Source organism: Corvus kubaryi, unplaced genomic scaffold (genome assembly GCF_017639235.1).
Source record: "Corvus kubaryi isolate FWS band 111438036 unplaced genomic scaffold, C.kubaryi_AGA036_p1.0 137, whole genome shotgun sequence".
Lineage (NCBI taxonomy): Eukaryota > Metazoa > Chordata > Aves > Passeriformes > Corvidae > Corvus > Corvus kubaryi.
Genome location: NW_024580671.1, coordinates 21229450 through 21242824, shown reverse-complemented (window position 1 = coordinate 21242824; position 13375 = coordinate 21229450). Strand labels below are relative to the sequence as shown.

General features: G+C 35.1%; 1 protein-coding gene across 24 annotated transcripts in view; it reads left to right on the top strand.

The window, feature by feature from the left end:
- The window catches only part of CADPS2 (calcium dependent secretion activator 2), a 294985-nt gene that overhangs the window by 233328 nt on the left and 48282 nt on the right, over window positions 1-13375 (top strand). For 12 of the 24 annotated variants that reach the window (XM_042018140.1, XM_042018137.1, XM_042018134.1 and 9 more), the window contains 5 exons: window positions 337-440; window positions 2008-2016; window positions 4011-4167; window positions 11345-11486; window positions 11616-11735. In XM_042018140.1, the coding sequence (XP_041874074.1) occupies window positions 337-440; window positions 2008-2016; window positions 4011-4167; window positions 11345-11486; window positions 11616-11735 (532 nt within the window). The remainder of the gene's footprint in view (window positions 1-336; window positions 441-2007; window positions 2017-4010; window positions 4168-11344; window positions 11487-11615; window positions 11736-13375) is intronic. The other 12 variants (XM_042018148.1, XM_042018155.1, XM_042018151.1 and 9 more) reach the window with 3 other exon arrangements.

The window sequence follows — 13375 nt, the reverse complement described above, 5'->3', positions numbered from 1 at the left end:
TCTTTGTATATATGGCCTTGGAGAGAAAAAGAACTTCCTTATTGCAAAAGTTGAGCATCTAATACACTGATGCACCTGTTATTTCTCTCATACTAAATCAGATAATGTTTACAATGACCAGTGATGCTTTTGTGAATTATTTTCTCTTTTTAGTGGTCCGGACATTCAGCACTGTTTATGTGTATAAAATTATTATCCTTAACACTTGAAATTTCTTATACTTTAGAAACTTGTCAGTTTGCACCATTCCCATTAGTTTCTGACATCATTTTCTCTTACTGTAAAAATCATATTTGTAACTAAAGCAATTTTGGTTTATATTTTATATTCATACAGAGACCATGAATCAAGCAACACCTGCTAGAAAACTGGAAGAGGTTCTTCACCTTGCAGAACTCTGTATCGAAGTATTGCAGCAAAATGAAGAGCATCATTCAGAGGTGAGGCTGTAATTGCATTTGCTGTAGAGAATGGTTTGTTCCTAGATTTTCTCTCCCCTGATGCGAAGCAAGTCTGTCAAGAAACATTTTAGTTTTATTATCTGACATATGTTTAAGGCAGTTCACATTTACAGAGGAATAAGAAACTTGAAGCTTATGAAAGGTGAAGTGAAATAAAACTCTACTTGAATTCGCTTGAATGAACTGTAGGTTTAGAAATGAAAATTAAAGAGCATAAAAAAGATAAAGCATCTTTGTGCTGGAGGTGGTGAAATGGTATGGAAAACATTCATAGCCTTATACAGCCGTTCCTTCCAACTTTTCACCTCTTGTTCAAAATAGAAAGAAAATATGACTGAATGTTGGTTTTCATCATGCTGTATAAATCTAGGTTATAGGTATAAAAATAATTATAGTTATCATAATCTCATTCCCATTGCTCTTCTGCTGACTGGAAAAGTACGCTTGTAAACTTGTGCTTCTAAAAATGTCATTGTAAGGTAGAAGAAATGAAATAGAACAGTTTTATGTTTCTTACTTTCACATCTTTTGCTTCATGATACAGAAACCGTAATAGCTAGAATTCTGGCACCTCTTATATCAAGAAATTACAACATTTAACTTGCCCGGATACACTTGTATATATTATTGAAATTTAATTAATAAATACAGTTTTCTAAGGTTCAGGAAATTGTTTTTAAAATGTTCTCAAAAAACTCAATAAATATTTTTTTGGAAAATATGCCAAGGGATAAACGTTATTTAGTATATACAGTTATAAAATATGATCATTCAAAACATCTGGTTTTATATCACACTATGGAATCTGATTTTTAGCTTACATCTGTCATGTGTGAACTTGTTATAGTTGTTTTATCTTATACTGAAGAAACAGCTGTTTTGATGATTTGAAATTAATTCCCTGGAGGTCCTGTTCTACACTACTGTTGCCACTGTGTTACAGTGTAATGATTACTTAATAAAATGTATATATTGTGGTCTTTGTCTTTTGAGGACCTGCATGAATGTAAGAATATTGGACTTCTGTGGAAAAGAACACAGAAACAAAACCCAGATCAAGTCATACACATATGATAAATATCTCTGTTCAAAGATTGCTTTCTGTACTACTTATTTGCAGTCAGAGATGTGCCATTTTTCAGAAGGTAAATAGATTGCATGTGCCTTCAGAAAAATTTATTCAGCAAAAGTTTGCAATCTTATCTAAGGTACCTTGAAAAGAATAAAGATAATGCTAAGACTATTTTCCCCTTCCTTTGTTCGTGTAATAAGTGTTCAATTTCACTGAAATTTATAGAGCATACAGAATTTCTGTATTAAAATATATCTGAGAAAAAGATTGCTGAATTATACATTCCCTACTCAAAAGTGAATATTAAGTATGGTGACTTCACATCATAATGTTATGGAAATGCTCAGTGTTTGATGCTACAGCTGACGAAAAGGATCAGTAATCTGTAAAATAATATATCACACTTTTTAATACTAGATTTTTTTTTCTTTTTTAAAAATTCATAACATTTACAAATTTCGGGGATTCCCAAAGGGAAGAGAGGTATGTGATTCCTGATGAGCTAAGCATTGTTTTTCTCTGCTTATAGCATGGAACTGTGCACTGAACATGTAGCATAAAATGTTGTGATGTTTTCTGGTGTTGCATAGTCACATTTGTGTGTCTTTCTAGAATCTAAGACCTCCGTTCTTCCTTTAATCCAGTCAATGTTTTTGTTCTAGAATGTTTGTCACCAATTGCTAATTGCTTTTAGCCTGTTATTGTCCCTAACAACTGTGCTGTTACATTTATCTGTAACTTTTTCTATTCTTCTTTCTTTCTGCCTGAGTAATGATGCATAGCTCTTGAGAGAGTCAGAAGAATTTCTGTCTGGGTTCAAAGTGTTGTTTACAAAGAGGAAAGAAATGGAGAGAAAATGTGCTCATTTTCTAGTTTTGGTTTTGCTTTGTTTTGAAATTTTGGCAATATTTGCTTGCTTAGAAGGGTCACCTGCCAGCACCTATATACATTTTCTATTTTCATGTAGTTATTTTCTAGAATAAGGATTCTGTTCCTTTAATGAACTCCTATTTAAACAGGGTTTATTAATAAGAAATTTCTGTCAGTTTGATGAAAAAGACTCCATTTCAAACTCTTGCCAAAGTTTTTGAAGCCTCATCTGTCCTCCTTACTATGGTGCCAGTTGTCATCCTTCAGTCCTGTCACTGCAACACACTAAGTACCTTTTAGTAATAGCAGAGGATACTCAGCATTTCTTTAAAACCCTTTGTCAATTCATCATTTCTCCTTTTGCCCTATGTCAAAAAGAACTACAGGTAGTCATCAGAAAGTCCACAATGCAAGAACACATTTGTAGACCACTTTAGAGAAGTTGTCTTTTATTTGGTGCCTTTCAAACCTGAGTACATAATTCTGCACTACCCAGGGCCTACATTTCATAAATGCAAGTGAAGATTTCTGTGAATTTTTTTGAAGTTATAGGGACTCAGCTCTTGTGTAGATCAAGCTACATATGTTCCATGCTGGCAGCTCAAAAATATTCAAAATTATATATTCAAAATGAGTAGAATAAGTTTGAAAGCAATTACATCTTCCTGTGTTGCATGTGTGGGTATTTTTCACTGTCGGACTTTTTTATAAACTCTGAGCAAAACTCTCTTAGCAGGATTTGATATTCATCCTATTTCATAAACTCCCTTCATCTTCATCTTTAACTCCAGGATCACAGAGCTCCCCTTGATCCAATGCTCAGCTCCAATACTGACCTTTAAAAGCCTAGATTTATGTGATGGTAAAAAGGTACAATTGTTATATGTTTTTAATGCAGAGCTGGCTTTACTTGCTGACAATATTTTTCACAGATTATTTATCTTCTTTAAGGCTAGGATTACCTAAGAATATAAATTTTTGCCAGAGAAAACATGTTAAATTACTGAAAATGAGTACAGACATTAGTGAACTTCTAAAGATTTATAACATTTGCAGAAGGAAAACTGGATGTCTTCCTCAGAACAAGCCAATCTCTTTAAGGCAAAAATAGGAATTAACATCAAGCTCTAGCTGTTAAAAAACCCCCTCAGACTTCAAGTAATAAAATTTCACACTAAAACCATCCTTTCTGATTACCAAATGAATGCAAAATGTATTCATAAAGATTTATTTTAAAAATAAATCCATCTGCTTTAGAATTAAATGAAATCAAAAGAAACATATACAGTCATTTTTTCAAGGATGAGGCCTTCTTGCTTTTCTTTGCTCTCTCACAAAAAGTTGCAGGTATTTATACTCCCTTTTTTGATTTTTTTGGCGTTATATGTTTATTCTTCTCATATCACCTTTCCCAGAAAAATCTGCTTGATTTCTTAAATTTTTCCATGCAAATTTTTATAAAATATTTTCTTATTTTTCACTTGGCCCATTCTTCTACCCCAAATGCGACAGGACATGACGTGACACACCCAGATGTATTCTGCCATAGATAGAACACATCTCTTTGCTTTGACTCGTTCAGTAATTCTATTTTGTCATGTTTTCAGGCATTTTCTTGGTGGCCAGAATTGTTGGCTGAGCATGCAGAGAAGTTTTTGTCTCTGTATTCTGTTGATATGGATTCAGCACTTCAGGCACAGCCACAGGACTCCTGGGACAGCTTCCCACTTTTCCAGCTGCTGAATAATGCCCTCAGAAATGACAGTAAGATCTTAATTTTTTTTTTACATACGGCTTGCATAAGATTGTTCAATGCACCCACACCTTAGAAATGTGTTTCTAAATAATATAATGCTCAAAATAAAAGTGACAATGCCTGTTTTTATGATGCATATCCTGGTGCTCCATTTCCTGCAAGCTGAGCAGTTTCTCTCTATCCTTGCACCATTTCAGCCCTTATTCTGGCAATGCATTAACCGTTTGGTATTCACAAATTACTCAATTTTGAATCAATAATGTACAAGTAGTGTAAGAGGTATTGATACTCTGCATTTATTCTATACTGCTTAAATAAAGTTGTAGTTTATATTTCCTTCTAAGCCTTCTAAACTGCTTTCAGACTAGTTATGTCTATTAAAGGTATAGTAGTCTTAGCATGAATGGAACAGAATACACAGAACGAATGTTCTGTTTGGATCCTTTGTTGGGCCAACTGCAACTTCAGAAACTTCTTAAAATTGCCATGATGGCAATTCAGAAGGTTGCCCAAAAGGGTGCAGGAATTTTTCAATCTTAATGCAGATCTCAGAAGAGCTAGACTCCTGAAAGGTAGACTGTGCACTACTTCAAGTGGTGCCTGATCATCTAAAATCCAGATTAACAGTGTGAAGCCTATATTCAGATGTGATATTCAGCCTATTTCCCTACTATCATACATTTTCAGTTTAGGAAGCACGTCTCTAGTTGTGATGTTACATGCACTTAAGACAATTCTTTGATTTCTGCAAGCTGTGTAGGTATTTTACAGTAGTCTTACAAGAAGGATTTGTGACATCAGTTTTAACTGTATTTTTGTGTCATTTGTGTTCCTTTGAGCTTTGGTTCAAACCTGAGAGAAATGTTAGAAACAAAAAAGGGCTGTCCTCACATGCAAGAGATTGCTGATAGGCTACTGATTTTTCTTTCCTTAAAAGATTAAGTGGATAGTAATGCTAAATTATTAGAATAGGCTTACGAAAGACATTTTATGAAAACTTTCATGTTAAAGCAATTATTACAAATATTGTAAAACTTTAACTGAAGGATATGAAACAACTGTTGTATGAAATATCACACCTGTATACCAATTTCAGTAATTCCCTAATGGTAATAGATATATTAAATGACAGTTTCTGGCAAGTGAAAGCCATCTGGAAAATTACACACTTTTTTTTTTTCCCCAGAACTACTGGAAAGCCACCATGGAAATTAGTCACCTATTAATCAGGGGACATGCTAGCAAGTGGCAAGTGACCGTTCTACCAAGAACTGATTCCCAGGTGGAACATACCTCAGTGCTTATTCTTTAATTAACAGCCTTTTCACCTTGTAACTGCATTAAAAGCATTAGCAAGAGCTTCCCATGCTTATATAATTAATTTTACAGTCTTCCAAGGTAAAATCAATAATTCTGACTTCACCCTAAGTGAAAATCTTTTCCTGAAAACTATCACCTTCATAAAGATATATTTAGAAAAAAAAATCTAAAAAGGGAAAAACTGGAATGTGGTCTCATGAGGATAAAAAGGCTAGTGTTAATAATTAACAAGGAGAGTGAAGTGGAGTAAATTAGCCATAATAGAGCCCACAGTGACTGGCAAAGTCACCTCTCATTATCAAAAAACTCATTAGGAAATGAAGAGGTGGAAATCCCACTGGGTTACTCTCACTCTCTGGCTATATCAGAGATTACTTTTCAGACTTCTTTCAAATGAAGAACTGTTAGGTCACCATGTTGCATATTAGGTTAATCTTCACTGAAATTTGGAGGACTGACACTTGCATGTTATTCTATATCAAGAGCATTAAATGAGCTCTAAATCTTTGGTGCATGAATCAGTTTTCACATAAACCTGATATGAGAGAACTCCTAACAATAAAGAAACAATCTTACACTTACAGCATTAAAGAAAACTTAAATGTAAAACTATTTTTATAACTTTGTCGCTAAAGTATAATATTAGAAAAACTCTGAGATAATGAAAATTGATATTCATGGCTATTCAAAAAATAGTGAATGTGCTATTTTACACAGTGTAAAAAACACTGTGCAAGATTCCAGGTGAATACTTCAAAGTCAATATTCAATTAACAATGAGAAAAAAATGCATTTTCCAGTATTGTGTATGATTTTTCATGAAGAGAGGGGAGGATGGGGAAGTCCTAAATGAAGTGTCTCATTTCTTTCATGAAGGACTCCATTTTGTGTCACCCGAAGAGTCTCCATTTTTTTTCTGACCTTATTCCACAAGGAAGAGTACTTCAGTGATTGCATTCCCATTTAGTCTAACTGAAGAACTTTAAGAAATAGAGGGAGGGAGGAGGATGATCTTCCCATCTTGTAAAATATTTCTGCTTTTCTCATGAGACCTAACTACAAAAAGTGACTTAAAAAATTACGTTCACTGTGGAGATGAATAATAGATTGAAGATAAATTTGTTGTGATTTTTCAAATTGTAAATATTTGAAAAAAATATTGTAGCTGCTTTTATAATATACATTTTAATGCTGTCCAGAGTTGCTATTGTTCATACTCAATTATCCCTGATTCTGTAAAGCTTTGCAGATTGTACAGTGATAGCATGTATATACATATGTCTATATAGAGAGAGACTTATATGTATTATATATACACATATACATATAATATATATATATTTTATATATCTCTCTCTCTATGATAGCCTTTTTTTTTTCCAGAATTAGCTATTCATAGAGGGAAGAAGAACATAGTTGACCCAGGATTGTGTCTCATTTTCTGTAGTGACCATGTTAATTTTTGTCCACAGAGCTTATAAATTGTGTCATTAAGGGGCCTGCTTTAGAGGGCAGTTTACTTTCTGTAGTTGTTTAATTATCCAGATTAATCTGGTTTTTAGTGCCAAAAGACAGACACATTCCTCTTCATTTAACATGGTGTGAGAGATATCTTTTAATGGCATATGCCTGGTTAGATGAAGTGTCTATATATTTTGCTTATATTAGAGGTTTTCCAACTCTACATTCAGTATTCTGATGCTTTCCTTGCCAAGTTTTCTCTCCAAGTGTCACTTACTGACTGTGCTATTTCTCAGCACTATTGCATTGCTACTTTGGCACGAACCAGTCAAAACTAGGAGTATTATAAAGTTAACTCGTAATCTTCATTCTCCATCAAGTGTTACTCAGTGGAATGTGCACCTGCTCTAACTCTGCCACAGTCTGCTCTAATGGGCACATAGTCTGATGAAGCTGATTTAGGAAAAATAGCATGTTGAGTGTTAGCCTTTTGAAAGCCATTGCCATAATTATGGTTATTGACTTCAAACAGGAATTCTCTGATGAGTTTTTTCCACTATTGCTGTTGGTAGTAGCAGAGTGGCAAACACGACCAAAGACAGAATCATCATCTTCCTGCTTTGTTACAGACTGTGTACCACTTTTGTACTAGAATTTATGGATAACATTGTGCCCTATCCTAAACTAAAGGGTAGAGTTAGAAAACAACTTGGATTTAAGGTAATCAGAGCAAAATTTATACCCACACCAATATCTCACCTCAAGTCTTACACTTCTCATTCGTTGGAGTGGGAATCTTTTCGTAGATCAGGGACTCAGTCCTATTAGGAGCTGCTTTGAAATCATAATCTGCGTTCAGATAAGAGCTACATGTCTCAGTTACTGATACTGAGAGTTAAGTCAAGCTGCATTATTCCTTACCAGAATATCCAATAATCTTTTTTTCCTAATGGGACTTCTACACAAGGGTAAACTGTGCAATAACCTGTTTATGTCACTCTATCTTTTAAAGATTAAATAAATTTTAACCTTGATGTCACAAAGTAAACCTCTAAAATTCAGTTTTAAAATGTGTCTTATGTGTAAAAAGTACAAGATAATTTCTATATAAATTGGGACACTTGCAATTTTCACTGCAATTTAACCAGCTGATTAAGAAATTCTCTGTGGAGGCAGAATGTAATATAAACAGCAAATGAATGGGAATATAAACTTTCTTTTCACGTGTCATTGGTTAAGTTTTAATTGCTACAAATATAATCTGGACCCTCAAGGATATTTCCTTCTTGAAATTCACTCTTTCTTATTTTGGATTTAAAATATGCCAGAAAATTCAAGTGATGTTTTCCAGAGAATCCTATGAAAAGCAGGATAATTATAGACAGTCTGACAGAGTGCTAATTTTGTCAGGGAAAAAGACACTCATGTTAATCTGTATCATTCCTCCTTGCCTTTGATTCTGCAGATCTTGAGCACAGCCTAACATGCTCACTCCAGGATAACTCCTAAGATGTGCCTGTTTAAGTAAAAGGAATAGAAGCCTCACAGCTTCTGTTGTACACAGGCACAGTAGATTTGTTTCCTACTGTTAGAGAGGAAACCTCATTCCAATACTGGATAACTAGACTTTAGTTTTCATCTCTAATATGTTCTTGTCATATTTTAATATCTTTCAGCTAATTTATTTCCTAATACGGAAAAAAAATAATAGTTTTCTTCTTCAACTTCAATATTTCAAGAATATCTGCTTTGGGGTTCTGTTTCTGTTCCTGTAGTGTGTTTTCCTTTAACGTTCCCTGTGCATTACCTTGCTCTGGCATAGGCTTTCATTTTATTGTTGCTTATGTGAATATGAGATGGCTCATATGAAGAGGATGTGGGGTGTCTATATTGAAAAGACAATGGAGAATTAAGCTACAAGTCTTTGAAGACAAGTGGTAGTTGAGGGATTTGAAGTACGGCATTTTCCTGAAGGATCTCTTGTTTCCCATCTGCTTTGATGCACAGGTGGTACCTTTTGGCAAGATCAATTTTAATCAGAGGGTAGAGTACCATGAGTCTGATGATGATACTCAGCTATATCACTTATCCCCGTGCTCTGAGTTCTTTCTCTGCCCTGAATTAATCCTTGATGGAGATCTCCAGATGGGTAAATCAGAGCTGCCATGTCCTGAACCCTGGGAAAACAGAATGCTCACAGAGTTGTTGATCCAAGACAGTTCTCTTGTGAGTGTACCCACATACACAGAGGGATTTCTGTGGAGGTGAAATAACAATAAGTCTTGGCATAATTTTAGAAAATTTCACTTCCCTGTAAAGACTGGTGTCATGATGTTAGGAAAATGATTCAGCTTTTTAAGTTGAACACCTTTTTGCCTGTAACTTCTTAAAATTTCATGCTGACTTCGAAATAACAAGAGTCAGCCTCCTGCCCATGAGGCTTCATTACTGTAATTGCCAGAGCAGGGCTTAGAGCAGAGCATTTCTGTGGTGTGCTCAGAAAATACTAAACTACAAGCTTATCCCTTCAAGTAACTGTGATTGCCTGATTAGTTACAGTCCTTCATTGGTTCACTATAAAGCAGCAAGATTGATTTAATTGGCACAGTTGTATTCTTGTTGTTATTTTTCGGCTCAAAGTTGCCTTGAAAACTCAGTCTAATATGCAAATGGATGCCAGCAACCTTTTGTTTCTCAGAGGCAATGCTCATCAGCTGTTTACTGTGCAACTTTTGTACTAATATCCAAATCCTCCTCAGTCCTTTGTTGCTGGTAAAAGGTGCTGTAGTTTTCAGATGTAGAAGATAATAATAAATAGAGAAAAATGGCACTGTTTTGAATTCCTGATATATAAATAATAAGCCAGAACTAACTAGTTAACAATTATTTTGAGGAGCAGTGTAAATAATGGATCATGTTTGTAACGGACTCACAGGTGCTCTCAAGGGTGGATTCTCAAGTGTTTAATAAAGAGATGATCCTACACCTCTGCCTTTTTCTCAGTGGAAACCCTAATAATCTCTGCCTGCTACCTAGCTGCCTGTTTTTATAAAACTTCATATATCTGATATCTGATATCTCTACCCCTGTCTCTAAAGTGGTTGAAATTAGCTGAAAGTTTCAAAATTCTTAGCAAGAAAGGCAGTTACGCAAAGCAGAGAGAGTTGATCACATAATATTGTTTCCTTAGGTAAAGGTGATTGATACAAAATTTGCTATTACTCTACAAGGGTGTTTTCAAGAAAATAATTTTTGCTTCCAGATCATCGTATTCAAGAAAAAGAAGTAACATAGTGTCCAGACATTCAGCAACAATGGCACTTCTTGCAATACAAGTAGAAATAGGGCACTGAAGCTTGATGGCACGTTTTCCCCATAGTCGTCCTCTCTCCTAGGTTCAGTTTGGGCTGAACATCATTCAGGAATGGAAGGCAAAACAGTTTTTTGGAAGTTATAGAAACTATTTTGACATGTTAGACATGGAGTGGCATTGGTAGTAGAACAAAAGGGATTGTAATTTTAAAGGATGATGTCCAGAGTGAGCCCTGTGACCCAGGCTGTTCTTCTTAGAAAGAGGAGGAAACCTCCTCAAGATGTAATTTTGGTGCTCATCCAGTCATACAAGAAGCCTGTATGCCAGAATTGGTGGGAGGAGAAACCCACAAAAGAATTTAAAACAACAGAATACGGACGAGACAAAACAAGGGTTGCCAAGGTCATGAAAATTTCTCTCTGTGGCTGAGCTTCTATGATTTCCATACGCACATGGGAATATTCTTACAGGTCCTAGCAACAGTGCTAGATTAATGGGTGAACACAGACGCATTGGAAACATGAAACATATATTCCCTTGGTGGGACCGGATATTAGTGTGCTAAGAGTTAGCATTTGCTGAGAGAAGACTTCAGGGAATACAGGGACAAGCAGTGGTGGTGGCAAACTAATTTTCATGTTTTGAGCATGTTCAGTTTGCATGTGTATACAGTTTTTCATGTAGTAAGTCCCATCTGTGAAGTAGGTAATACTCTACTGCTTATGAATGACATTCAAATAGGTTTGGGTTTTTTTGCTTTGGGTATTTTTTGTCGTGTCTTGGTGTATAAGTGATGAAAATAAATTGCTAATGCTTAGATTCAGCAAAGCTTATTGTTAATTTTAAGAAGATGCAAAAAGGTTCTGGTTCAGTAAAGAACTTCAGTAAGTACCTAGTTTTCATTACACTGACAGTTTGAAATGTACTGCACTGTCCTGATGGAACACTTCATGTATCTCTTCTGAACTGTATATCCTACACAAGCTGGATTTTTTTCTTATAATGCTTTTGTGTACTAAAACATTTTAAGATATACTTCTTCCTATAACAAAAGGTCTGACATTTTTATTTGTCTTTTTGTTTTTTTAAAGCACTTTTGTGCAATGGAAAGTTTCACAAGCACTTGCAAGAAATTTTTGTTCCCATGGTCGTCCGCTACATTGATCTCATGGAATCATCAATTGCTCAGTCCATTCACAGAGGTCTTGAGCAAGAGTCATGGCAACCTGTCAAGTAAGTCCTTTTTACAAAATCTGAACAAAGCACCTGCCTATAGCTTTCTGTCTAATAAGGGGTTCTCCCCTGTTGTCCTCTAAATATTCTATTTTTTATTGTATTCCTACATTGTTTATTTCTTCACAGGAGCATCACCAACAGTCTTCCTAATGTAGCTCTTCCAAAAGTTCCAAGTTTGCCTCTTAATCTTCCACAAATACCTAGCTTTACTACACCAACCTGGATGACTTCTTTGTATGACTCCACGTGTGTATTCTTCAATAACTTTCTGACTGTATGTCAGCTCTGCATGGCCTTGCTAGTGTTCTGTGCAGCTGTATTTGGATTGCATGGTGTTTATCATCTCTTAGTTGGAAACTGTTGTTTCTTGGGAGTGAGCCAAGCATGGACTGTTAGTGAGTTGCGCTTTCTAGTGCATTAAAATGTAGCAGTCTTAAACCTGATAATGTAGAAAATCAACTTGGCAAAGGTCTGTCATAGCAGGAATGATGTTTACTACTCTAAACAACCTAATGACTCTTCTGAATTAATAAGCAGTGGGGAACCTTTAGGATAATTGATTTTACATTGTGGTTTTGTAAAATAAGGCAGCCCATTATATTTTTGCATGGGTTTGATTAGCTCATTTTGTATTGGTTCTGAAAATCATTGATTGCAAATATTGTCATTAGATTAAGTATCCATGTTACAGGAAAATGGTAACATGTTAATAAGTACAAGAATAGAAGTACATCCGTTTCTTTGTCTGCTTGAGAAAAAAAAAATATTTCTTTCTGATTTTTGCCCAGTATTTCAGTGCTCTTTTTTTAAAAAAAATATAGAGTATATGTAGCCTGCTCTGTGGAAAGATTCCCATAGTTACAGGTCAGATTCCTGTGTGAGGACATATTAAAATATGTTAGGGAAAGGCTCAAGAAGAACCTTATTTTAGCAAAAGTTATATTGGAAAGCATGAATGAGAAAGATTTCAAAAAACACACATTCAAAACACATAGGTTGGTAATATTATTTCAAGACAAGTGTTGTCTTTTCAAGTTTTATGACAGACTCCTAAATAGCATTACATCTATTTCTGCAAGAGTTCATACAATTGTAGAATACCATGTTAAAGGGGACCTCAAGGATCATCTCATCCAACTCTTCCTGGCAAAAGCATGGTCTAGGATGGCCCAGCACCCTGTCCCGACAAATTTTTAAAATGTCCAATGTTGGGAATCCACCATTTCTTCTGGGGGAGATGATTCCAATGGCTGATTGTCCTCATCATGAAAAATTTCCTATTCTTTCTAATCAGGAACTCCTCAGAAGTAACTCGAACCCATTATCTCTTGTCTTTTCCATGTGACTCCTTGTAAAAAGGGAGTACTATGATTGTTGTTCTGCTGTTAATTCCCCTAAAAAGTGACAGAATTCCTCTTAATCCTTGGCTTTGGTACCTTTTGTGTTTACTATGGTAATGCTAGGTTTCTTCTGATGTGCTTATGTAGGTCATTTCAGCTTTGAACACAAACTAATTGGCTTTCTGCAACTCAAATTCCTTTCTGTTATCCCCAGGTTTTCAAAGGTCACTTTTTTTTTAAAGAATAGCTTTCAGAGTTAAGATTTGCTAATCTTGGAAGTGCTCTTCTTGCAGTCTGATTTCTAGCAGCCTCATCCAGTAAAAATAACTTGTATAGAGGAAAATTCATGTATTTTCAATATTGAATTTATAATTAATACAGATTCTGGTTGGAGGATTATAGTAGTAGATCTTTCCAAAATGAAGGGTTTGGTGAAGCAATATATTCCTAGACTGTGTTGTCAAAACACGTACAAGTATAGTGAAATTCAGCCGTGGGCTCATCCCCCTTGCACACGTTCTTGTATTTAGTTTCATGGTATGTATG